We start from the raw sequence: 26800 nt of genomic DNA on the forward strand, positions 1-26800 counted from the left end.
TTGGGGTTTTTTTTGTTTGGTGGGGTTTTTTTGTTTGGTTGGGGTTTTTTGAAAGAGTGGGGAGTTGATGTGTTAAAGAGAATTCACAAGGTTACAGACAAAACAAGGTAGCTTTTATTTCAGAAAGTCTCTGTGGTTTTGTAAGGAGGCATCTCAGTTGTTGCTGGAAAACGTTTATTGTTCTTATTCTGAACAGGTTGATTTTGGACTTGTTTTAATTGTGTGTAAATGAGTAGATATTATATGGTCTACAACAAAGTCCTACGAAGCCTTAGTCTAGTGCTTTATGGAGAAAAGCCATGCTCCAGATAGACAAGGTGCCTGTTTAGCATAGATGCAGTGCTAACATTTATTTATCGGTGGGAACTGGAAAGTAAAAATTTCAGATGGGAAGGTATTCTGCCTGCCTGTTTTCTCAAGAGGAATACTTGACAGCACATTCAGTGCTATGTTACAGTGAAGTAGAGGCATGAAGCTCATCTCCTGCTTACGGCATTGAAGTATGGCACTGTTAAATCGAAACTAAATTCAACTAAAATATTTAGCAGTAGCACTCTTAATGCTAGAGGTGGGCACTTTGTCCTTTTTTAATTGATTTAAGTTTTTGGACTTGCTGGAAAATGCAGCTTTTTTTGTTTGGTTGCTTCATTGTTGTTGTTTTTTTTTTTCTGTGGGATACCATGTGGGTTTTACTGCTAGATGTGAGTGAAGTAAACCGAGGTGATTGTGCCGCACTTGTGCTGACAGGTGTCGTCTTGTTTCAAAACACTTAAATACTTTGAGAAGATGAGAGTTGCAGTTACATTAGCCCACAGTTAGAAGGAGTTTTCTTCAGTGACACGTTCCCTTCATATGAAGCTTTTGGGGATAAAGTTTGGAGGATGTGAGACAATTCATTTTTTTACATACTGCCAAGTGAGCGTATTGTAGGTATAATAAAAAGCAGTATCAAATTGCACAGGAGAAAGGGATTATTTCATGTCTTCTTTCTTCTCTTTCACCTCTTACAGTTTGATTTAGACTCTATTTGGACATTCATATTTGGAGTTCCTGCCTCCTGTGGCACCGTTACTTCTTCAATACACAGTGTTTGCACAGAAGCTGCCTTCTTGTTATTGGGAATGCTGAGAAGCATGCTGAATTCCGTAAGCATAAAAAATTTTGCTCGTATTTGAATATACAGAATTGTTTGAGTTTGCCATGTAGTCAAAAGCCAAATTTGAAAAGTTGAGGGTTTGTTAGTGTCATGAGAAACCTGATGAGTTAGGCTCATAATACTTGGGTGAAAACCATCACTGTCAGTGGGTTATTCTATCTTACTTTATTTTTCAGTATCTGTAGAAATATTAGTGGCCACAAAATTAACACTGCTTTTTCACAAAACGGCTGGGCTTTGTGTTTTGCTGCAATTAAAAGAAAACAAGGAAGCAGAAGGATAAAATGCCCTTGGCAGAGATCATTGAATTTCCTTCCTGATTAACATCGTGGGGGAATGTTTGAGACTCTATATCCCATCTGCTCAGAGCTATGTGAGTTGCAGATTTCGTGCATGAACCTTCCACATGCAGAGAAGTCCCCTGACTATTAATAGCCACATGCTGGTGGAAATTAATTTACTGCCAGAAAAATGTGTCGTCTTCTCATCTTTGAATCTAATATCAAGAGTAGTGAAAGTTGGTTTCTCAGTGGGAAAATTTTGTATTTCCTTGGAGCCAAAGTGTGTTATCTGCTGAAAATTATCTCATTAAATGTTTGAAAATTAGCACCTGTTCGGCTGTCACCTGTTTGGTCATCATGTGTTTGCGATATGCTCCGAGAAGTGTTGCTTGAGTATCTCTCCCATGTTAACATGTTCAGAAGTGTCTTTTGGATGTGTGTACTGGTTACGTGTTCATGACCTGCTGCAGTACACATTCCTGTTGTCACATGTTCTGTCTCTTGTTGGTGGCCTGTTCTGTCATGTGTTTGGCCCTTACCTGTTTGGGCACATCTGTGTCATGCTCAGAGACATGTGCTGTCTCTTGCCTTGCGGTCTTGTGCTGTGTCATCAGGTGTATGTTCATATATGGCACACATTTTGGGTTGACACGAGTCAGGTCATGTTTATCAGTGTGTTTTGAATCATGACATGTTAGGACACGTTTTGTCTTATGGTCAGTCATGTGTTGTAAACGTGGTCAGTCTCCTGTTTGTGATGTGCTTGAATACATGCTCAGGCATAGGTTACTGTCATGTGTTAGGCTGCCGTGTGTTATTGCTGTGGGTTTATCACATGTTTAGTCATGGTCTGGTTACATTTCATCATGTAGCTGCAACTTGTTCCAGCCTGTTTTATCATGAGATGTCCTGCTGTCATGTTTGTCATGTTTAGCTATGTGTTTCTCATGCATTTATGATATGGTGACATGCTGCTGTGTGTTCAGTCACATGTTTGTGATGGCTTGGGACACATGTTCTCTTATCACATGTTCTGTTGTCACCTGTTGCAGGCACATGGTTTGGACATGTGGTTTATGTGTTTGTTAGAAGTTGGTGGTTTGTTCAATTGTCACACATTCTGGAGGCAAGATTAGCCATGTGTTTGGTCATGTTTGGTCAGGTGTTCATCATATGGTGACATGCTCAGACGTGTTCTGTCACATTGGATCATGTTTGTCACATGTTGGTGATGTGCTTGAACACATTTTCTGTCACTTGTTTGATCAGATATTAGGTTACATGTTCAGACACCGTGTCTTCAGTCATGTGTTCTGACAAGTGCTCCAACAGACATTTGACATGTTCTGGATGTGTTTTTCACATTTGGTCATGTGCTTGGCCACATGTTCAGTAACTTATTTCTGCTCTGCTTGAGTAAGTGCTCGTCCACATGGTTGATCGCATTTGGCCCCATCTTTGATCATGTGTCATGATCACATGTTTCATTGCATGTTTGACAATGTGTTTGCCTATTTGACCCTACAGCTCCTCTTCCTGCAGCTCCTTTCTGAAATGAGCATTCTTTAATTAGTGCCATCTGTGCTAATGTGCTGTTTGTTTTTCAACCCAGCCTTGGCAGTCAGAGGAAGAAGGCTCTTGGCTTCGAGAATATCCAGTCACCTTGATGCAGTTCTTTCGATATTTGTATCACAATGTGCCGGACCTCATTTCCTTGTGGATGAGTCCAGAGTTCCTGTGTGCACTGGCAGCAACAGTGTTTCCTTTCAACATACGACCTTACTCTGAGATGGTAGGAAATCTAACTAATTAGCTGTTTTGTTTTTCCCCTGAATGTTACTTTTGAGGATTTATCAATTAACAGTCATACAAAGATAAAGCTCTATTTACCCTGCAGAAAGAGGTCATTGTAAAGGCTGGGCTGGATGTTTTGTACATGAGTTTTAGAACTGAGACAAGTGCATGTTCAACTGAAGGGCAGTTGCTGTGCAGTGACATCTGAAACTTCATTTTAGGGGGAATGTACGTGGTTTATTTGTTTTCTAGTGGATGCTTTTTTTCACTCATGAGCAATGTTAGCTCAGATTTACAAAAGCAAAAGAGACTGCATCAGCCTATGCTTTCAGCCGTCTGCTCTGGAGGATGTTATAACACCTAAAACTTTTATCCTCCCACTTCCCATTTCTTCTTTTGTGGCTTAACCACAAAACAGTGTTCTTGTATTACCTGGAACTACAGGAGTTCAAGCCAGAAGAGGGTGTGAATTCAACTTTGCTTGCATTGCTATCTAAAGTATTATTTGAGCTAAGTATCATTTACAAATGATAACTATTTCTGGAATATGAATGGAAAGGAAACAAACAGTTATTGTTAGCCAATGTCTAAAAGAATTTTACTAAGAACATAGAAGGATAGTTAGGCTACAGGTTGACAAATGCTAGAACTAGGGAGGGTATGATAAAATACTTCAGAAAATACTTACTGGTGGCATGCTATCTTTTTGTTGTCAATAGAAATGGGAGATCAATTTTTAAAGATGTATGCTGATGAGTCTCTCATAAAGATAGTTTATTTTGCTTTTTAGTTTAACTTGCACTTGAAATAGATGCTAGGAGCTCGTGCTCTCTCTCTCTCAAAAAAAGTGCCACTTACAAACTGGTAGTGCTGATTTGGCATTCACCTGTACAGAGCTTTCAGAGGAGCTTTATGTCTCCGAGCAGGTTTTACTTTAACTGCTAGGTCACTTGAAACCTTGTGTAGCTGCCTGACAACTTGAGCTTTTTGTTGTTTGAGGGCTCTCTTGACTCCAAATCAGTTTGTTCCTCCAGCACTTCCCTCTGCCTGAATGTGTAGAACTAATCAGTCCCTTGTAAAACAGATGAATAACATTCAGGTTCCTGCAACAAAACATTATAGCCCAAATTCAGCCTTGAGAGAAAATTTCTAACTGATCTTTCAGCCTTTCTGAGATTGCCATTAAAACTAGAAGGACTATGTGTTCGTAGTCCTATGAACTCTCCTACTGAAAACTCTTCTACTGAAGCAGACCAAATGTTCAAAACATTTGGTTACTTCACATGTAAGCTGGTGATGCGATAAACCTGTTGAGGGAATTCATATTGTCTCCTCTTGCATTTGGAGGAGGATGTTAGATAAAAACAGTCAGTCTTTTGGATTTGACAGCTTTCATTACTGTTTGCGCTTTTGTTACAGTCCTCCTTAAGACCTAACCCCTTAAAGGTTCTTGTTCATCAGAAACAGGAAAGCTGTAGAGAACCTTTTTTTTTTTTTAAGAGATTTTGGGAAACTGGCTTACCCATACCTGCACTCTCATGACGGTATCGTATTAAGAAAATAAAAGGGTCGTTCCTTTTTTGTTTTCTGTCATGTAAGCTTGATAGCCTTTTTTTAGTTGGCTTCTGTCTCAGTTTTATTTTAACTGCTTTAGTTATTTTTTTCAAAACTTTTCTTTTTTGCAAGGAGAAAATTTATTTTTGCAAAGTATCTAGAAATTGCCCAAGTACTTCTTGTTGGTAAGTGAATATGAAATGTGATCTCTAGCTCATGTAACTCATGCCAGTCTTCACTGATTACTGTTTGCTTTGGGAATACCAAAGTAGAATTTGGATGTTTCTCCTATTGTGTATTAGGGAACTGATCCTGAACTTGTAAAAAATCTTGTAAAAAGGCTTCTTAAGAAGCAAAATGTGAAGTGAATAGTCTTAGAAAGACAAGTAAAGAATAGAGTAGTGAACAGACTGATGTTAATTTGCTGATCTCTGGAGTTATAACATGCTGTTTTTCACAGGTCACTGATCTTGATGATGAAGTTGGGTCCCCAGCTGAAGAGTTTAAAGCCTTTGCAGCTGATTCTGGCATGAACAGGAGCCAATCAGAATACTGCAATGTTGGCACCAAGACATACCTAACCAACCATCCTGCCAAGAAGTTTGTGTTTGACTTCATGCGTGTGCTGATAATTGATAACTTATGTCTCACACCAGCCAGCAAACAGACTCCACTGGTAGATCTTCTGCTAGAGGTACAGTTTCTTTGGGGTTTTGTGTGTGTTTTTTTTTTTTAAGATTTGAACTTATTGTGACACTTTGTTCCCTGAAATGTTTTCCTCTACTTACCTTTCGACGTTAGAGGAGTGATCCCAGGATAGCCTGGGATTCAGTAGAATCCTGTAAATTGTCATGACATAAGGGGGGGGGGGGGGGGGGAGGGGGCGGAAGGAACACTAGTGTCTCATAAATAGTAGTTTGCTCACCTTTCTTTAACAGCTTGGAAAAGGTAAGAAAGCAAATGCAGAGGGTTTATCTCAGCCTTCCATTGAGAATATTTTCTGGACTTCTCCTCCCTGCTTTCCCCCCGCCCCCCGCCAGCAATTGTGTATATTGGTGACCATCTCAGGTGCTTGAGCTGACAGTCTACATGCTGGTTACCTGGCTTTTTTCTTGCTGTGCTCTGTTCTCCCCTCCACACCACAGCCCTACTACCGGTTTTGTTTGTGGGCTCCTTAACTTTCATTTGGCCAGTCAAATGGCTCTGTTAGTTGCTGAGCACACCGTGTCAATGTTTTATTTCTATTTTGTGCTCACTTTAGAGCAGCCATAATCTTGTTTTTGCATCTTAGCCAATACCTCCTTTTCCTGGAAACAGGTAGTGGATCACAACACTAGATGTTCAACAGTGCAGCATGAGAAGTTGTAGCTTTCTTCAAGTTTTATTTTTGTGGAATACGATTCATTTGTTAAACACCTTTCAGACCATGACAGCTGCATTGGTTTTGTTGAAAATATAAAATCCCTGCTAATCCTTGCAGAAATATTCAGGTTTCTGTTTTATTCATATTAGATAAAAAGAAGTGGCAGACATATGGTGCCATATGCTATAAAAATTTGCAAAATAACTGTTATCTTCCTGTAAATTATCTTTTAAAGTTTGTGACACCTGCAGAAAGCATCCTTCTGTTAATGGTGAGGCAGGGAATGAGGAGTTCAGTTACTGTTACTTGCCCACACCTTCTTCAGACAATGTATTTTGAAATGTTTAGTTTACGTCAATTCACATTCTCCCTTGACCTACCTATTTGTTACCTCATCTATGTGTTGCTGAGTCTCCCTGATTTTTTTGATAGCTGCAGGAATTTTGGACTGTGCTTGTATACTTCCTAAAAAATTTCCTGGGGCAGTTGGGCATCTTTTTGCTGTCACAAAGCAAAAAATGAATTGTCAAGGGATGCAGTTATATGCAAACATCAGGAAGCATATTTGAGGCCATGTTCAATTGTTTGCAGTTGCTTTACTGCTCTTTTAATCTGTTATCACTCATCGGTGTTAATTACTGGCCCCTTAGCATAAACAGAGGACTGGGTATGTACACATTGCTAAACTTTTACAGGGCAAGACAAAGCAGGTTTATTTAATGTTATATTGGTTTCTAGGACTGTTTAAGTGGATCATTCAGTTAGATATGATTATGTATGCATTGAACAACACAAGGTGATAAAGTGGTTTTCCCCTTTAAGTGCAAAGGAAATTAGAAAGGCTTAGCACATCCATCTATTATATGACTATACCAAGGCTGCTGTAGTAATATGCAGAACCCCACACAGAAGCGATGATCAACTTAAATGTTTGATCTGCCCTCTTTACTCTTTTTTTACTGAAGGAGGTGACTATGTGAACTGAGGAGATCATAGTTTAACCATGCGCCTTTTTGGAATGTGTTCTTTTCTTGGCAGAAGATAAATACTGGATTTAAATAGGAATAATGCCTACTCTGTAAGACTGTACACAGCCAATGTATACTCGGCGTGCATTCTTAAATTTTTAGATAAAGCCAAGACTTTTTACTCGAGACAGAATATTAAGAGAACAAAAAATGGTTCACAAGAGCTGAGAAAAGAGAAATTCACCTAGAACACCCTCCCTCTCCCTCTATTTGCTCACTCAGAGTTATTCATTGTCTTAACATTGTATTTCTTTCATCAGGCTTCCCCTGAAAGATCAACACGAACACAGCAGAAGGAGTTTCAAACGTATGTTTTGGATGGAGTAATGGACCACTTACTTGCAGCTGATGTTTTATTGGGTAATATAGCAAAGTTTAATTATCAACCTGTTGATTTGAGCAAAAGGTTTTGATTATTTAACTTTTTCTTTATTAATGTCCTCTTTTGTTACAACTTGATTGTCTTTATATTTTTTTCCTGCCCTTTCCCTTCCTTTGATGTGTAAATGGTGTTGCTGTGCTTGCATGTTCCCTCACTATCTTGATTGTGCCAAAGCTGTAAAATAGGTTATTAAAAAAAAAACATATGGGATGAATTTTTTGGATATGTAAGCCAGACAAATTGCAGTCACATCAAAAAAAACTGAAACTGGATCTTGCATCATCTCTCCTGTCCTTCTTGCTGTGGTAGAGGATCTGGAGCTTTTGTCAATTTATCATGGGTGGGACTTTCATTTTTAAAAGCTAGCTTTGTTTCCATTTCCTCCTACTGTAGTTTTATTATGAATGCAGCACCCCAGAAAAAGCCTCTGGGATTAGCACTCCATTGATCCAATTAATAAATGGACAGGAAGAGAGTTAGAAGCTTGTAACTTGGATGTCAGTACGGTGGACTGTCCCACCAGAGCATGGGTTTAGATGGTTGCGAAGTGGCCTGTAGGAATATCCCTGCTCAGGTGCCCAATCCGATTTCATGGTGGCCTGCTGGACTTCCCAGGAACTCTTGGTCTGCTCTATCTCCATGCTAGATTTCATGGGGCAGCATGCACGTTCAAATGTGCTTGAAAGGCTCCCTCCTTCTTGCCACAGCAATGATTTGTCTTCCTCTTGGTGCAGTGCATTAATAAAATAAATCCAGAATCGTGTTACATGAAGCTTTGGGTCAGGTTCTCAGAAGAGCTGCCTGCCCTTACAAGTACTTCTGTGCAGCCCAGGAGCAGGACTTTGGTTTCCCCAGGCATTCCTTCTTCAACGTTTTGCCAGCTTCCTCCATGTGCGATGCTATCAGTTGCTTTATGTGCGGATGGGGCAACAAGTGAATAAATGTAGGTGAACTTCCAGCAAAATCAACACCACTGACTTTTTTGTTTTTTTCTTTTTTAATGGCAGCACTTGCACTTTTCAAGCTTCTCTTAATATAGCTGGGCTGATATTTACGTACAGACAGACACAGGCAGCTGATGCCCATTGACTCTCAGTTTTATTGAATGAAGCACAGTGAGGGAGAAGTGATGCCAGCTGATATCACTTGTCATCTCAAGGTGTTTAAAAAGGTTCTTTTCTTTTTTGAAAAAGCAAAAGTATAATTTAAAAAAGCTATGTGCAGCTCCAGTTGAAAAGGAGGACTGTACAGAAATATTATGCCTCAGGATCACAGGAGTACCATTTCTTCTGGACTCTCCCCTCCTCAGCCCCCCTCTGTTTTGGTCTGTCGATTTCAAACGTTCACTTACCATCAAAGTTCCTTGTAGGGAAGCCTTGAGGTTTTAGCTTTTTCTTTGACTGAGTCTTTTTCTCTTTTACAGAAGTCTAGAAAGCACAGACTAATGTGAATGTATTTATGCAGATGTGGATTTTTTTGATAAATGAAGAAAACTTTGGTGTTTTTGTTACCTAGGTGAAGATGCATCTCTGCCTATAACAAGTGGAGGAAGCTACCAAGTGCTGGTGAACAATGTGTTTTATTTTACACAGCGTGTGGTAGATAAGCTTTGGCAGGGCATGTTCAACAAAGAATCCAAACTTCTTGTGGACTTCATAATCCAGCTCATTGCACAGGTAACAATGTTCTTCTATTAGCCTGCTTGCGAAAACATTTTTGCAGGTTACTTTAAAATCTGTGGAGTGATGTCACTAAGCAACCGACTAGTGACACATGTCAGGTCAGCATAGAAGTACGCTTTTCTTCCCCAGGCTTTCCGTCTTTTTACTGAGCTTCCCTAGCACATCTTGTCAGTGTGGAGTGCTTTAGTATGGGGCAGCTGAGTAAAAACATCTTTCAGATGACATTATTGTTTAGAAATCCCCCAAAATAAACAACAAAATTTACCTCACGTGAATTTTGGGAAGCTTCCTAAATTTACCTTGACGTTTCTGGGAAGCTTCCCACTTGTATTGGAGGTTGGTAGAAGACTTTTGCTGTTAGAAATCAGCAGTGTCTTTATAGATGTTAAAATTATAAGTGTATCATTATGTATTAATGTTATTTTGGTCCTTGAAATTCATGGAATCGACGCTTTTATTAGAATACCGATTTTGAAAAATGAGCATGGGTTAATTCAGGGGAAGATTATTTGCCAGTAAATTGATTTTCTGCTACTATCTGATCACGTTTTTTTACTTCACATCAGTCAAAAAGAAGATCTCAGGGACTATCGCTGGATGCTATTTATCACTGCCTGAACAGGACCATCTTGTATCAGTTCTCAAGGGCTCACAAAACTGTTCCTCAGCAAGTGGCTCTCCTTGATTCCCTAAGGGTCCTTACTGTGAACAGAAACTTAATTTTGGGACCTGGAAATCATGATCAAGAGTTCATCAGTTGCCTAGCTCACTGCTTGATTAATCTACACGTGGGAAGGTAAATATCTCAGATGGAAGTGCATTCCAGAACCAGGGCTGTGAAGTATTTAAAACCACCCATTCTCTCTCAGCAATGACACTCATCTTGCAAATAAGTCAGAAAATTCTGGATAACTGTTTATAACTTTCCAGCCAGTGAAATGCAAGCAAGCTTAAGTGATTCATTTTGAAACAAAATTAGGTTTGAAGAGCCCAGCTATAGAGAACATTCTTACCTCCTTTTATAAAGGTATTTTAAAATAATACTGACACAAGTGCTTATGTAACCATTTTGTGGTTATACTGTGATAATTTGAAATGTTTTCTAGGTAGAAAGAAACACTGGTGCTAAGTAATTAATAGTCAAAGAGGTCTGTCACTAGATTTATTGTCTATTGAATCATTTTGTATAAATTCCTTATCTTAGTACTTGGATGTATAGCATTGAATAAGTCCAGTCAGGCATTAAATCAGATGCCCATGACAAATGCCGTAGACACCCACTTTTCTGCATTGCTGCAAATGCCTGCCTGGCATTTTTGTTTTTTCTTTCCAAAAAGATGTACGGCTTGTGTTGCATCCAAAGACACTTGGGAAGCATCAGCAGCAGAAACCCTAATGTTCTCCATTTGTGGCCTTGGCTGTTTTGTGTTTCTTCAAATATTACCATCTTCCTCCAGCGACATCAGTGTCCATGGTGTGTCATTTTTCGTAAACCTTCAGTTCAGCTTGTGACCGCAGATTATCAGAACTCAAGTGGACAGAAGTGAATATACGTTGCTGTAGTAGCACATGTTAATCTTTGTGATAACTGTCACAGGGAATCAAATGCTTTAGTTTGTAATTTTTTTTCTGGTTGGTGTTAATTCATTGTGTATTTGTAGCAACATTGATGGGTTTGGATTGGAAGCAGAAGCCAGGATGACAACTTGGCACATTATGATCCCTTCTGATATAGAACCAGATGGAGTCTACAATCAAGATGTCAGTGAAGGTAATCTGGGAATGACAAAGCCACAGATGTCTGCTAATGCCACTTCTGTATTGTCATCACTAATCTTTTACCCCAGTTACTCTTAGGGCTGGGTGTGTGTGGGGGTGTGAGTGTATAAAAATATGTAAAAAATAGATGAAAAAAACACTTAGAAATACCAAGACAGACATATCCAGGATAAGTTACTGTTCTGTTAAAATAGCAAGAGCTCTTTATTGTTTTCTGGACATGCACCAGAATTAGAAATACTGCTTTATATGCACTGAGTTGAATGCAATAGAAATGGGTCATTTTAAGTGCGCACCATGGTTTTGTATCAGATGGATCTTACGTGAACATAGGTAAGAAATAATTGGTATAAACTGTAAAATTATTATTCAGTGACATCCTCAGGATCTTTCACTTGAAAGGAAATTTATGAACTAGTGTGGAAGAAAGGATTCAGTGATTTTTATTGTTTTTCTTACATGTATATATTTAATATTTATGCAGGTGTGTACTTATGCACAGTCATGTAAAAATATTAAAGCGTAATGTATGTATGGAATTATATATGTTTATATAGCCATATACTTCTGTAAGATTTTTTTGAATCTCATTTTGTTACTAGATGGATGTGGGAGAAGATTCACAAGTAATCAGAGCTGGTGTTTCAGATTCACAGAGGAAAAAATTGCCAAAATTAACTGTTAGATACTTTCTGATAGCATATAAATGGCAAAAAAAGACAGTCTGGCCAAAGGCATTTCACAAGTCATGCAAGGGGGCAAGAAACTAGCGTTTAATTGCAGAAATTATTCAGTTCACTATTGTAAAAATACCAATTCTATAAGCGCCAAAGAGAGCTTGCTGTTTGTGATCTTGTACCTACACAGGTCGCCAGCTTCTTTTAAAAGCCATAAACAGAGTGTGGACAGAGCTGATCCATAGTAAAAAACAGGTTTTAGAAGAAGTTTTCAAAGTGACGCTACCTGTCAACGATCGTGGCCAAGTGGATATAACTGTTGCAAGACCTTTTATTGAGGAAGCAAGTTTAAAGTGTTGGCAAAATCATTTGGGTAAGCGTAACTGAGGTTGTATCTGTCCTGAATGGTAGATTTCCCTGAAGTGAACCATATGCACTGGATGTTTTAATATGAGCTTAGCTTTTGTGTAGTGGTAAGTACTCTAAACTGTCACAGTTTAACGTCTCTCATTCAAAAACTGTACCGTGTATAGGATATACTTATACTCCACTGCACGCAGGGCCTTTATTCAACGCTGTTGGTGGTCTCAACAAAGTCCTATGTTTGTGAGTCAGTTTGCACCAAATAGCGTATTGTGGATTACAGTGGTGGAGTCATTTACCTCCTTCCCATGAACACTTGGATTGGGGCGACCTGTGTTACCATTCTCAGGATTGGATGTGCCAGGCAGGGAGGGGGACCTCTCTTGAGCATGTCTGGGTGCAGCTTGCAAACTCTCGGTCTGGTGATATGACAGGAAATGTGTGACTGAGCAGTCCTTCTCTAGCAGCAGTGATACTGTGACTTCTTCTTGGCTGGGAAATCTGTTCAGCATAGGAAGCAGCTTTGCAGGAAAAGGACCTGGGAATCCTGGTGGACAACAAGTTAAGCACAAGTTAGCTCTGCTCCCATGTAATAAAGAAGGCCAACTGTTGCTGGACTGAATTAGCGAGAGCTTAGACAGCAGATAGTAAAATTTCATAGACATGACTCCTTTGATGATTACACAGCTCTAAAGTAATTGAGGTTAACCTGGATGTACAGAAAGCATTTTTGGAAACTTTGAATACTTGTTTTTGTGGTCTCTGTATTTCTAGATGTGCTTTGTCCCTGGCTGATGTTCGCTCAAGTTTCCAGTATCTCACTGATAGTCAGTCTATTTGCAGAAATGTTTTGAGTAGAGTGATGGATCTTTGGAGAAATTATTGCTATAAGAAAGTAGTAGTGGTTTTAAAAGAAGAAAAAGAAAGCTCAGAGGTGGAGTGAATTAAAGAAACAGTGAGGAACGTGAGCATGTACTTTCTAAATCAAAGGTAACTGATACACAGTACAATCCATTAGCTGAATATCGGGATAACGTTAAACTGTTGAGAGAGTTAACTAAGCTGTGATTTTTTTATTTTTTTTTTTTACTTCAGTTTTAAAATAAGCACATCAGTCTTGTGGACTTGACTATCAACTGGGATGGTTGTATGTGCACAAAAAGGTGCAGTAGGCCCACCTAGCTTCTCCGCTCAATACAGCGTACTTTTGCTGCCAGATTGGTTAGTGGGGTCATGTTGTAGCTCCTTTTTGAGTAGAGGTAGGGTGCTCAGCTGCATTTTTTTCACTAGTATCTACTGTTTATAACATAAATGATATAAATTCTGTTATCTTTAACTGTTTTGAGAAACAAATATTTCTCCAGACGCTGTCTCCCTTCTTTGGAATGCCCACTTGTTCTTTAAGGGATGTAAATCAGCAAAATTAAAGTTGGAAGGGGTAGAGGGAGGCTAGGTGATGATTTTGTTTATACGTAGTTGGTTTTCACCTCTTCAGATGAGCACAGAATTCATAGCTCATGAACCCTGATTTTGATAATCGATAAAAGGAGTAACAAATCTGTTTGTCATGCTTCATTTCAAAATGCAAGCAATTCCCAGATTTCACCTGGGAATCTTTCCTCATACAAGTCATGAATGTTTGACATGAATGTGAGTACTGCTGGGCACTCTTAAACAAATAACAACAAAAAAACCCAAACAAACAAAAAAACCACACACAGAGGAAAAACCAGTAATCTCCAAAACACCCACCTTTTTAAAGCGACAGAAAAGGTTATTCTATTTAAAAAAGCAACTATAATGGGGGAAGGAAAAAAAAAACAACCTAAAAAGTGCTCCAAACACTTTCTCTTTGTTTTTCAGCTCATGAGAAGAAATGCATCAGTAGAGGGGAGGCTTTGGTTCCAACCACACAGTCCAAACTTTCACGAGTTAGCAGTGGGTTTGGCCTCTCTAAACTAACTGGTTCCAGGAGAAACCGCAAGGAGAGCGGGCTCAATAAACACAACCTCTCTACACAGGTAATTTCTGTCAATTAATAACACGCAATGTAAACTCCAGCAATGTATGTTCAGGGTTTGTGGTAAATATCCCAATGTAAGGAATCCTGCGGAGTGTAAAGTGATATCTGGTGCTTGTTTTCCCCCTTTTTGAATATTCAGACTGGGCATCTTGCTTCTACGTGTCCTAATCTAGTAGGTGCATCTGCATATCTGTAACATTAAGCCAAGAGTTAAATGTTTCATTGTTGATGAGGCTGCTCAGCTGCTTCTGGTTACATATATGCTTTATTGCTTTGCTAGTCTGGGTCTTAAATTCAGTTTGCAATACCACTCTGAAATGGATGCTGTGAGATAGATGCTTGTCTTTTTTTGCATCCTGCCCCCAAGATTATGTGGTTTAGGAAAATCCTTATATGAATGTATATGTATCATGACTAAACAAATGCTGCTTTGCACTGTTTTTATTGTACTACAGAGAAGAGTTCAGCAAAACAATATGTGATGGTAGAACTGGACATTCACTTTACAAACCTGCTTGCTTAAAAAAATAATAAATTAAAAAAATAAGTTAGACCAGAGTAGCACAGCAGTGGTGCTCTCAGTAGGACAGTACCTGGTGGGGCATTGCAAGGAGTTAGTATAAAGTATTTGAGGCATTGAAAACAAAAGAAAGAGAGGGGTTTGAAAGTTTGGGAGGATTGAGTTCTTACTGTATTTAGCACTTGAAACATTGGGAAGATGTTGGCTCAAGGGGGGCAGGTGTATTCCTGCCATAAGGAAATGTATAACTCCTGTTGACTTAATCAGGAGTTATTTGTGTCCTGTGAAAAAAATACGTTGCCAGTTCTCTTACTAATCTGAAAATTATTCACTGGCCTGGATAAAATAAAGAATTCTCAGTGCTCTCAGTCCTTTTCCTCGTGAGCAGGCGTACACATTAAAATGAAAAGGAAGAAGCTCGCAAACTGAGCTGACAGGAACCATTGCTGGCTCTATCAGTAGAGGGAGCAATAAGTGAAAGTAGGTATATTGCAATACAGATTGAGGAGTGCTGGGCGTCTTGAGGATTTCCAACAAACTAGGCAGCATCCACAAACTCTTACTTAAAAGGAAATAGGGAAAAGTAGTAATATTTGTCAGTGCCCATCTTCAGCTGTTTGGGAATGTTCTGTCATGTGTTCAGAATATTTTCCAAATGATTGCCAGTTTCTTTTAAAGGATATTCCTATACATGAATTTACTGCCTTTAAAAAAAAAAAAGAAAATATCAAACAAAACAAAACCTTAAATACACTGTTGCATGCAGTAGTTTTAAATTAATCATCTAAGTATTTTTTTTTCTTTCAAGAAACTATCCTTTGTGAGATAGTTTAGCAAGGTGTTGTATTCATAGGCTTTTCATTCAAACAAAACCTGCTTTTGTAAAATGTCATTCTGTCCTCTTACCTTTGTATTAGGAAATTTCCCAGTGGATGTTTACTCACATTGCAGTGGTTCGGGACCTGGTTGATATGCAATATAAGGAATATCAGGAGGTATGGTTCAGAGGATTATTTACACTGATATTTTGACCTGTTAGGTTATACTGATTCCATTTTTCAGTATGGGGCTTGTAAAATATTAGGTTGTAATTGGTGAAATGCTTGAATGTTTAGATACAGTTGTTATTTTAAAGGTTTTTTTAAATGCAATCAAATGAACTCATTTTGATCTTGTTGTAGATGAAAACTCTTGTAGCAATATTACATAAGTTAAATCTTAAATTTTTTCAAGAAGCTTAAATAGTCTTTCCTTAGAAGTATTAGGGGGAAAAAAAAATGAAAAGAGAGAGATTGGAAATATGCTGGAATATGCTGTCTTTCTAAAACATTGTACAAAAATTTAAGAGGAGATGTGGAGGAGCATTGTGTACAAACACTACTTTTATAGTAACACAAAGAAAATTTTATGGTACCTTTCCCAAATCGTGCAGCAATAGAAAGTGGTTGCTCTGTGCCTTCCAGAATGAAATCGTACCCTACGGTTTCTTCCAAACATCCCCGAAGACCTTTGGTTCAAACTAGTTGCGGAGTTGCGTGCTATAAATCTTAAGAAATCAGCTTCTGAGAGAAACAAGTCATTGAAAGCAATTAGTTAAAAAAAACTAACCACCAAACTTTGCTTCATTTAACTTCTCTTTCCAGTGTAAATACAGGCAGGAAGCGCCTCCAAAACAATTTTTGTTTTCATTCTTAAAATCCTTTTCAAAATCAGCAGATTAGTGTTACATTTCTTTCATATTTGCCATTTAGAAATACATTCAATTAACTATACAAACCAAAAGCAGAGCTTTTACCTTCTTTTTTTCCTTTTTTGTTGAGATTACAACATGAACCCTGCTTTTATGGTAATGGACACCAGAAATCTCATTAAGGCATACTAGAAAATGTTACTAAAATTATGAATTATTACACATTTTTCTCTAATGTAGTGAAAATATCTCTGCTCACATCAGAGACAGACTTATATGCATCAGGAGTGATGCTTTTACAAATGTCTTTGTATTTAGCGTCAGCAGAATGCATTAAAATACGTGATAGAAGAGTGGTCTCAAATTGAATATGAGTTACTACGAGAGCGAGGTTTGTGGGGTCCCCCCATTGGCTCCCATCTGGACAAGTGGATGTTAGAGATGACTGAGGGTCCCTGCAGAATGAGGAAGAAGATGGTGCGAAATGACATGTTTTATATTCAGTATCCCTACATGCCTGAAGCTGAGCAAGAAACAAACTTGCTGGTAAGTATTCAAGATTTTGTAATGAGTGATTTTATGCCCTGTTCTAAAATCCATATTTTTTAATAAGTTTTTCTTAAGAAACATGTTTTACTGTGTTGGTATTATCTGGTATTCTGTCTGTAGGTCCTAAATGGTTGGTAATGTCCAGTTGTTCCTCATAGTATATTTAGGGAAGGGACTGAATCACTCAGCTCAAAACTAAGTGAACTCAAAGACTAGCAATTGCAACATAAGATGAGGTGTGCTTGCATCAGCTAAGTGATCATGCCAGTGAATAGCAGAGGCATCTTCACAAGCCTCTAGAGGCTGAGAAGTACCATAACTATGGGAGGTTTCGGTCTGAGTTCCCGGCCTTATGCTAGATAACATGGTAAACAGTGATCTGAAAAAAAAGAAAAAACCAAACAGGCTACGGGCCTTGGTTTGGGTGCGTTTGTGAAATGTACTTTCATCTGTCTGCAAATATGAGTGTGGGCTGTGTAGCAGAAATACACATGGCCTTTGAAAGCTTGGCAGTTAGTTCCTGTTAATTTTGGAACACCATTTTTAAGAAATTGAGCAGTCTTTATTGTGTCTTTTTAGGCATGTGTGTATGCACACAGGATTTTTTTTCCTCAAATTAAGCATGAGTGTCAAAGTACTTAAAACAAGCAAACAAAAAATAGCATTTGACCTGTTTTAAACCATTAGGTATATTTGTCTGCTTGCAATCGGACACACAATAGCTGTAGTGACAGTCTAATTCACATGAAGTGAAGAACATGCCATCATACATTCTTCTCAGAAGTGTTCTTTCTCTGATGCTTATATAATTGATACCCTGTTTTCAGTCTGACTTCTCAAGTAGACTTCCTGAGACATCTGATGATACCATTCCTCAAAAGGTAAAGAAACAAGTACACTGACTGAAAGAATGTAAAATAAATAAAACTTTTTTTCCTCCTGCATGTTAGGCAATCTTAACAAGGCTTCTAGGTTTGGCTTTCTACTTGCTCTTTCAAGTAAATATTTCCAGGCCTAAAGGTTTTTTCAGTAATCATGTTAGAAGATGTTACTGTGCTCTCTTCAACCTTCACCTAATAAAACTTTCTGTAGATCTTACCTTCTTTGCTGCACACTAACAGGCTGTGTTGGGCTGTGCTATCACTGTTCTCACTGTGTGAAGTGTTGTGGCTTTCGGATCTGAACTAATGGTTGGTGGAACATGTTTAGTAATGGGCAACATGATTGCTTGGAAGCACTTACTAGGAAAGTAAGTGTTTCTTTCTAAGAGAAGATCTGGTGAGCAGTTTTTTCCTCCTTTTTGGCCGTAATGGTCTGTAACAGGCCTACGTTTGTTAGGGTCCAGATTAATTTTGTCTTAGCTGACTCTTCTCATTTTTACCATTAATGAAATACACACATTTGTTCAAAAAAATATGAATCCTGCCTTGAAAATAACAGACTTGTTTGGAAGTGGCTGCTCTGCGAGCATTTCAGTATTATGCTGCTTCTCTGTTAATTACATTCTCAGTCTTGCCCATCACTAAGTACAACGTGTAATGTGCGTTCATGCATTTTGAATTACATTCAACAATAAACTAATACATATAAATGAAAGTAATTCTATTATACAGAATATCTAATATAAATTGTTACTGTTTTCCTTTCTTCATGTTAGCAGTGCTAGTTAGGATTTCTTTTTGTAAGCTGTGCAGAGGTTTTAAGCATCATTTAAGTGGCGTTTTTGTGGTGATAAGGCATGAAGACTTAGTTGAACATAAGTGAGCAAACTAGATCACAGTGCCTTCAATTTTTTATTTTGGGGCAGCCAATTTGACCTGAAATAATAAATCTCCATGTTGCTGATCTTAATCTCTTCGTCATCCCAAGCATCCACTTGTAATAAAGCTAGTTTGATTTTATGGGTCGTTTAGTTTCCCACTATGCTATCATACAGATGAACAAAAAAAAATATTTAAAAATCTAATTTTATGTATTTCCAGTTATTACTGCAAAAGTGGACGAGGGAAAATCTTGACTGAAATGGCAGTGATATTCTACAATTCTACATATTGTAAAGTATTGAACTGGATTTATAATAATAATAATATTTTGTAATTATCCCAACCTAATTTCAAAATTCATGGGAAATAATGCTACAAAACAACAAAAAAAATTATTTGTGATGGAGAACTGAACACATTCACAAAGCTTTCTAGAGTTTGAGGGTGGGGTTAAACAGTAGTTGGAGAAGAAAATTTTCAACTGCAGTATAAAATCAACGGGTTTTCATCCATCCATGTGCATCACTGTGTTTTAATTTTGGAAAGGCTCTTGGCTCTTTAATACCTCTTTTGTCTTCACCTATATCTCCTGTGATCATTCTGACATATTTATTGTCCTCATTTAGTTCTTACTTCTATTTCAAATGTTACCTCCGTAATCAAGTGAGGAACGTAAGAATTGTGGTGGAAGATGGGATGGACAAAGGAAAAAAACCAACCAAACAAAAAAAACCAAACCAAAACACCAACCAAAACACCCACCAAAAAAACCCTCAATAAAACCAACCCCAAACAAAACAAAACAAATCCAAACCAAAAAAACACCACACCAGCACCATAATGGAATGTAGCATAATCCATTGTCATCACCCAAAGGTACAAACGGTGCTCGAAGAATTACTTTGGTTAAATGGATACTCTTGTGCCAGTCTCCTGCCCACAAACTGTCAGAATTTTTACTAAAAAAGAAACAACTGAATTAATTAAGAATTTCTGAATCTTAAAGCTGGTCCCTGGCTGCTTAAAAGTTCATATCCACTTCCACATATCTGTATCTTTCCTTGAGGCAATTTTTTATTCAAACTATTGCCTAGCAAAGAAGTCAGCTGGCTGACGAATAAGCTGCATATGTTGTAGGGAGTTATGAAAGATGATAAAATGGCCATCTGATCTATCAATCTTAGGCACAAGTATCCCAACCTTTTGTGACAGTTCATAACATACTGTCTGCACTTCTTATTTCCCATGTTGTAGGTTTATCTGCAGACATTTCTGCAACCCCATTATTACTTGAGTGGCTGAGTAGCTCCCTTGCAAATTAGCTGGCAGATTAGATCTACTGAAGAGTCTCTGTTTCTGTATGTGTTGGTGTCTGACTGAGCACACACAAAACACTTGATGAGCATGCATTGTGCTGCACACAGTATTCCTGAAACACATTCACTGAAGTGAGTGAGAAGTTGACTGACCAAGCAATTTCTTCAATTATTTCTAAGAAACCTGCTCGTTACCGAAGAGCTATAAGTTATGACAGTAAGGAGTACTACATGCGCCTGGCTTCTGGAAACCCTGCAGTCTTTCAGGATGCTATAGAAGAGAATACAGTGGGTGAAACAACTCAGCAGGAGCCAGAACATGGGGAGGACACTATTGCAAGAGTCAAAGGTTAGATCATTTGTTCTGTCCTGAACCATTTTCTTTAAATTTAATCTGCCTTTATATCTTCTCATGCATTTGTATTGAGGTAAGCGTAAGGATCCTGTATGACTCTTGTTTTTCTGTCTTAGCATTGGATCAGTAATTTCAAAGTTCAGTAGGTTTTACAAAATGAATTTTTTATGTGTCAGGTTTTTATTGATCTATCTCTGCTCTGCTTTTCCAGGCCTGGTGAAGCCTCCCCTGAAACGATCTCGCTCTGCTCCTGATGGAGGAGATGATGAGAACCAGGACCAGTCACAGGATCAAATTGTTGAGGGAAGTTCGATTGATGAAGAGGAGAAGACTGACAATACAACTTTGCTTCGACTTCTCGAAGAAGGAGAGAAGGTACTGTGTGCTTCAAACACACTAAGCACGTACTGTATTGGAATTTCTGCATTACATGTTGCAAGCATGACTAAATGCCCTAAACACCTTCCCTGATCTACAGCTGAATCTGCTTAATATTTCGTCAGCTTCTTCCTTGAAACCAAATGTGTGCTCTGGCTCAAAGGATCCTGAGCTAAAAACCCTGTACTGGAAATGTTCTTTTTCTTTCCTTCTACCAGCTAGGGAAAAAAAGAACCTTTCCTGAAATGAAAGCTGCGAGCTATCCCATGCTTGGGGGGTTATACTGTCAGCTTAATGAGTCCAGACAGAAAATATATGTTGAAAATACAAATACTGGACTTGGCAGACTGTCTAGAATTAATTATTCCCTTCATTAGAATGAAAAACCTTGATAAATAGTATTTTATCCCCAAGAACAGTGTTGAACGACCATGCTGTGTATTTGATATTTCAGACTTTGTCTGTCTGAAGTATACCAGTAAATACATTTGTGATCATAGTCGAGTGGGCTACAGGTTCTAAAATATGCTCAAGAAGCATGGGTGTGAGTGGATAAGTTGGTAAATGTATAACTCTATATCATACAGAGGAGGCTTTATTTAACTCCCTTCCCAATTGCTAATCACAGGCGTTAGGTATATCTCTGATTAAGGGGGAAAATACCAGAATTTTTGCTGTATCTACAAGTGATAAAGCAGTGTCTGGGGCTTGTTTTAACAAACCAATGGTCTGTGCCTGAGCTTGTTAACCTGCTTTTGCTGAGTGTCTGCTTTTCATTACAGATTCAGCATATGTACCGCTGTGCTCGGGTTCAGGGCCTTGACACCAGCGAAGGGTTGCTTCTCTTTGGGAAAGAGCACTTCTATGTCATTGACGGATTTACCATGACAGCCACCAGAGAAATACGAGATATTGAGACACTGCCTCCAAAGTGAGTAGATTAATAGAGAGTTTCCTCAATCTTTAATAGCTGAACAAGAAGTATTTAATGAGATTTTTGAGGGGTCAACTCCAAAATGATGTGAGATTCAGAAAGACCTCAGGAGCCGTTTCCTGTGTGCTTGCAAACTGCTCAATGTAGTATGGTATATTGTGAAAATCAGCTGTTTCTATAACTGGTTCTCTTACGAATTAAGAGAATAATTATTTTAATTTCTCTTCTTTTTAATCACTTCTCTCTTGCCTGTTTATGCTCATTTACAGGATGCATGAGCCAATCATACCTAGGGGAGCAAGGCAAGGTCCAAGTCAACTCAAAAGAACATGCAGCATTTTTGCATATGAAGATATCAAGGAAGTACATAAAAGGAGATACCTTTTGCAGGTAACTTGGACACCGTAATTAAATTGAGGAGCCAACTTTGGAATTTTTTGACAATGTTGTCATTTTTAAAAAGAAATACATAGCTGATCAGTATTTGGGAAGTGAAGCTATTCACTGTGTTGAAATTGAAGTGCTTAAGTTGGGCATCCTTGTTGGAACATTTGGCTTACTATGGTTTAGTTTATTGAGTATATTAGTGAATTTTAATGTTCCAAAAATAAAACATCTGGCCGCACTAAGCAAAGTCTGCTTCACCATAATGTGATATCAAATGTAGTACAGTATGACTAAAGTGGTCTACGCCTGACCTTCAGAGATGACGAGCAAATGTGTTAGTGTTGACATGGGTTTGTCCTCTTTGTTTTCAGCCAATTGCAATTGAAGTTTTCTCAGGAGACGGACGGAACTATCTTCTAGCTTTCCAAAAAGGGGTTAGAAACAAAGTTTATCAAAGGTATTGTAAAATAAGTTAGAACATTTAATCTGAATATTTGCAAATATCTGTGTTGAGCCATATTTGAGCCTACAGTAACCTAACAACCAGAAGCAGATTGCAAGAGTGATCCGTGTCAGGCAGCGGATAACCTGATAGCAACTTAGTGCTGCACGAAAGAACCACTAGGAAGCGCTAATGCCTGCATGTGAAACTTGCAGTATGCATTCAGTGAGAAAAAGGTCATTCCAATTTTGTTGAAGATGTTGCATAGCTGCTCAGAACGAAGTCTGTAACTGTACTAAATGCACTTTGTTTCTGAGGAGAAGACATACCGAGGACAGAAACACTAATCTTAATCTCCTTTTAACTGCTGATGCAGGTTTTTGGCTGTGGTGCCATCTCTAACTGACAGTTCGGAGTCAGTGTCTGGGCAGAGACCAAACACCAGCGTAGAGCAAGGGTAGGTGATTCTGTTCCTCACAAGCTCTATAGCTCATCAGTTTCAAATAAATGATGCTTGCATTAAGGTCAGGATTCACTGGAGAGTACTGCAACCTCAATTTAAAATTGGGCATTACCAGAATAAATAACTAGTGATGTCGTGTTCCAGTTATTTTAAATGTACTAATATAATTGGCAGCATTGGTATATCTTCTTGCTAATTAATATATGCTATCAGGATTAACGTTATCGGTATACAGATATGTTCGGAAAGGAACTGGAGTCCCAAAGGCCTTAGATTTGTTCCAGTTGTTAAAGATGCTTTCCTCATCAGCAGGCTGTTAGATACATTTGTACTTGCACTGGATTGCATAATTAATGTGCATAATTTTAACAGTCTGTGTTTAGAAATAAAAAAAGGTACTGCTAAAGCAAAAAGGAACAAAGCCCTGTTTTTCAAATTCTTAGAATTTACAAGTTTTAATCTTAAAACTTTGTATTGTCTTGTGAAGATGTAACTCAGATCTTACTGCTAAGTCAGAAAATGCACTTCCTTCTTCCCATTAGGTCTGGCTTGCTTAGCACTTTAGTGGGAGAAAAATCTGTTACTCAAAGATGGGAAGTAAGTATGAAAATTTAGGGTTTTTTTATATTAAATTCCACATTTTGTAGCGATACGTAATTAATCTGTGCACATAAGTTGCATCCTCTTATTCGAACAGGTGGAATATACAACTATAGAAAGTGTATCTCAGCATTTTAGTTTGTAGTATTTTGTGATATTATCATCAAATAAGAAATGGTTCTACCATTGAAAATGCAAGGGGAGGGACTGTAGTAAAAGTAGCATGAGCATTGTAATATTGAAGTAAATTTCACATGTTTGGGGAGAGCTGAACACTTTGACAGTCCGGCAGTGTAGACATTTGATTGTTACAAAGTGAACACTTTACAGTGCTGTTATCTGTCTTCCTTAAGAGAGGAGAAATCAGTAACTTCCAGTACCTGATGCACTTAAACACTCTGGCGGGCAGATCCTATAATGATCTCATGCAGTACCCTGTCTTTCCCTGGATCCTCGCAGACTATGATTCAGAGGTAAATAAAATATCTTGTCAGACTTGTCAGTAATCATTTATATGTTGGAGGTTTTGCAAATATTACAGCTGGCTCATACTGCCTTGGTAAAACCAAGGCTTATCTTTATCGCCAGTTGTTTGATTTCATCTATTTTGTAATGTTCCTCCCACTTATCAGCGGGTAGGATATTAGAGATTCTTGGCTGTCCCATGCAGGCAGATCCTTGCCTGTGCTGATTTTATGGATGTTATTGGACTGTGCACAGGTGAGGGCTGGGATACATAGCTTGTTCTAAGACAGCTGCCTCTCTGTTGCAGCAGTTCCTGTAAATCTTCGCATTAGCTTTCTACTTGAATATCCTGAAGGACGTTATGCCCGCAGAGAAAGCATGCTTGTCCGGAAGACTGTGGTAGGGGCTACTATGAAATCTGGCCCCACAGTGAAGAATTTGCTTTTGAAAAAGATGAAACAACCTATTAATGCTTTTGTGGGCAGCTGTTGCTACCAGCCAGACCAAAATATAAAATATTGTTAGGGTGCATATCGAGTATTCAAGGATAGAATTAGGGGGAATTGGGGAACAGGATGAGGGGAGCAGGCCAAAAATTTTCCAGAGCACAGATGTGACTTAAAATAAAAAACACTGACTCCTAGATCAGAGTGAAGAACTGTTTTAAGCGTATCCAACATTGCACCTGCTGTGTGCGTAGAAAACAAAGATGACAACCTTAGGAGGTATGTGGTGTTTAATATGGTAATCAGCAGTGTTGAAAGGGTTTGTTTGGGTTTTGGGTTTTTTAATAAAATTAGTGTCTGTTTTATTTTTAAAGGAACTGGATCTTACAAATCCCAAGACATTCAGAAACCTGGCCAAGCCCATGGGAGCTCAAACAGAAGACAGGTTAGCCCAATACAAGAAGCGATACAAAGATTGGGAAGATCCCAATGGTAAGTAATGATACATCCTGCAGGAAGAGCAGGACACGTGCCTGTCACGTGATGGGAGGGAGTAATGGATTTTTGTATTATGCGTCAAGAGGTCTGGATGTGGATATGCAGAACTCTACTGTGGTTTTTAGTGACTCTCCAACAAATATTAAATTAGAGCAAAGGGGCGTTGTTTTTCTTGCTCTGTTGTTTGTTTTAAATCCGAATGACACTTTTGTTTGTATGTAAAAACAAAGACAAAACAGTTGCACATTCCGAACAGTTTAACATTGTCTAAAGGCTAGAATGGGCAGACACATGAAGCACACAACCAGCTGTACTAATACAGTTCAAGTGCTGCTGCAAGAAAATAAATTGTACAAAGGAATGGGAATACTTCTGCGTTAGCAGTACTCTAGCTTTTTTCATTTCTTATCTTAATGTGTGTTTTTTTGCTAAGGAAACAGCATTTTCTTAGCGGAAAAAAAACTCAGATTGAGATGCAATTAAGTTATGTATTCTTGATTTTAGAGCTTCCTTATATATTGAAAATAAAGCTTGTGTGTTTTATTTTCAAGGCAGCTATTATATGATACATTTCTTCTTGTGTGCTTTTATTGAACACAGAAGCCTGTTTAACTACGGCGGTACTGTTCTGTATCAAACAACAGCAGGTGGAAAAGACATTCATTTCTAGAAATGAATCAGTATGTTCTAAGTGTATTTATGGAGACTTTTTTCCAGGAAATTAAGAAAGTAAAAGCTGTACAAAATCTATAGCCAACAATTCTAAGACATTTCTGCCCAAGCCTTTAATTCCACAGTAACCAATAAGACTAAAAGAAGGGGGGGGGGGGGGGGGGGGGGGAGAGGGGAGAGTTTATTCAGCAGAAATCACTATAGCTGCGCTGCAACATTTCAATTAGTTAAAATAAAAAATGACTAACCATTCAGTATTGCTCTGCAGAAGCCCATTAAATTAGAGCTACTGGACTGTAGCCAAAACTCAAGTGGTGGCCGTGACAAAACGTGAAGCTTTCAGATTCTCGAGAATGAAAACTACAAATTCCAATTTTAAATGTGACCAAGGTCACAGAGTAATTAAAATGCAGCACTAATTAATTATTTTTTTTTTCAGTTAGTACGGATTCTGTCACCTAACTGCTTTATTTGTTCTATGTTTATGATTTTTAATCTTCTGCAGGGGAAACTCCAGCTTATCACTATGGGACCCACTATTCATCGGCCATGATAGTGGCTTCCTATCTTGTCCGGATGGAGCCTTTTACTCAGATTTTCTTAAGGCTACAGGTAAAAATTACATCACCTCACTTTGTGTTTCTTTCCTGCTGTACATTTGAAACCTAAGTGAAAATTACGATCAATCAGCTTTGTTTTCATCAAATATGGTAGAAAAAAATATTTTTAGCAGTCGTTATTGCCTGGGAGGTATTTATGTTGCTTTGTAAAAGATGTAGTGGAATTCACGTTTTTTTTCTTGTAGTTTGAATGTTTTTCTAAATGTATGCAGAACAAAATATCAGCAGGCAAAAACCAAAGCAAGTTTTATTGTGAAAAATACTTTGTTGATAATGTTTTATTTGTCTGTTGTTGAAAGAATCATACCCCAGTTGTTTAGTTCTGTGCTGGAGGTGTTGAAAGATTGTTATTTTAAACCAATGTGTCTATCCAAAGAGCCATTTTAGTACTGAGTGTTAAACAAACGTTTGCAGAGCCTGGAATTGTTTGCCAGTTTGATGGGTAATGGGGTTTGTAACATTACATGTCAAATATTTTCCTAGACTGAAGGCATCAGGCAAAAAGATTTGTTTCTCTAGAAGAGACTAAACTTTGAAATAGGACTAGATGACTCTCTTCTTAAAATTCTTTATATCTGTATCTCAGTGCTTTATGATTACTGTTATTGTGTACTAAAAAG

At 38.2% G+C, this 26800-nt stretch overlaps 1 protein-coding gene across 5 annotated transcripts in view; it reads left to right on the plus strand.

Moving 5' to 3' along the window:
* Positions 1–26800, plus strand: part of WDFY3 (WD repeat and FYVE domain containing 3) — a 182604-nt gene that overhangs the window by 134705 nt on the left and 21099 nt on the right. For all 5 annotated transcript variants that reach the window (XM_072863213.1, XM_072863212.1, XM_072863214.1 and 2 more), the window contains 22 exons: positions 1011–1145; positions 3050–3229; positions 5246–5479; positions 7437–7536; positions 9074–9234; positions 9807–10036; positions 10902–11011; positions 11887–12069; positions 13923–14080; positions 15520–15597; positions 16611–16838; positions 17669–17722; positions 20101–20269; positions 20487–20650; positions 21436–21584; positions 21857–21977; positions 22346–22431; positions 22793–22873; positions 23422–23476; positions 23833–23952; positions 24765–24882; positions 26066–26172. In XM_072863213.1, coding sequence (XP_072719314.1) covers positions 1011–1145; positions 3050–3229; positions 5246–5479; positions 7437–7536; positions 9074–9234; positions 9807–10036; positions 10902–11011; positions 11887–12069; positions 13923–14080; positions 15520–15597; positions 16611–16838; positions 17669–17722; positions 20101–20269; positions 20487–20650; positions 21436–21584; positions 21857–21977; positions 22346–22431; positions 22793–22873; positions 23422–23476; positions 23833–23952; positions 24765–24882; positions 26066–26172 — 3021 coding nt within the window. The remainder of the gene's footprint in view (positions 1–1010; positions 1146–3049; positions 3230–5245; positions 5480–7436; positions 7537–9073; positions 9235–9806; positions 10037–10901; positions 11012–11886; positions 12070–13922; positions 14081–15519; positions 15598–16610; positions 16839–17668; positions 17723–20100; positions 20270–20486; positions 20651–21435; positions 21585–21856; positions 21978–22345; positions 22432–22792; positions 22874–23421; positions 23477–23832; positions 23953–24764; positions 24883–26065; positions 26173–26800) is intronic.

Source organism: Ciconia boyciana, chromosome 5 (assembly GCF_034638445.1).
Source record: "Ciconia boyciana chromosome 5, ASM3463844v1, whole genome shotgun sequence".
Classification (NCBI taxonomy): Eukaryota; Metazoa; Chordata; class Aves; order Ciconiiformes; family Ciconiidae; genus Ciconia; species Ciconia boyciana.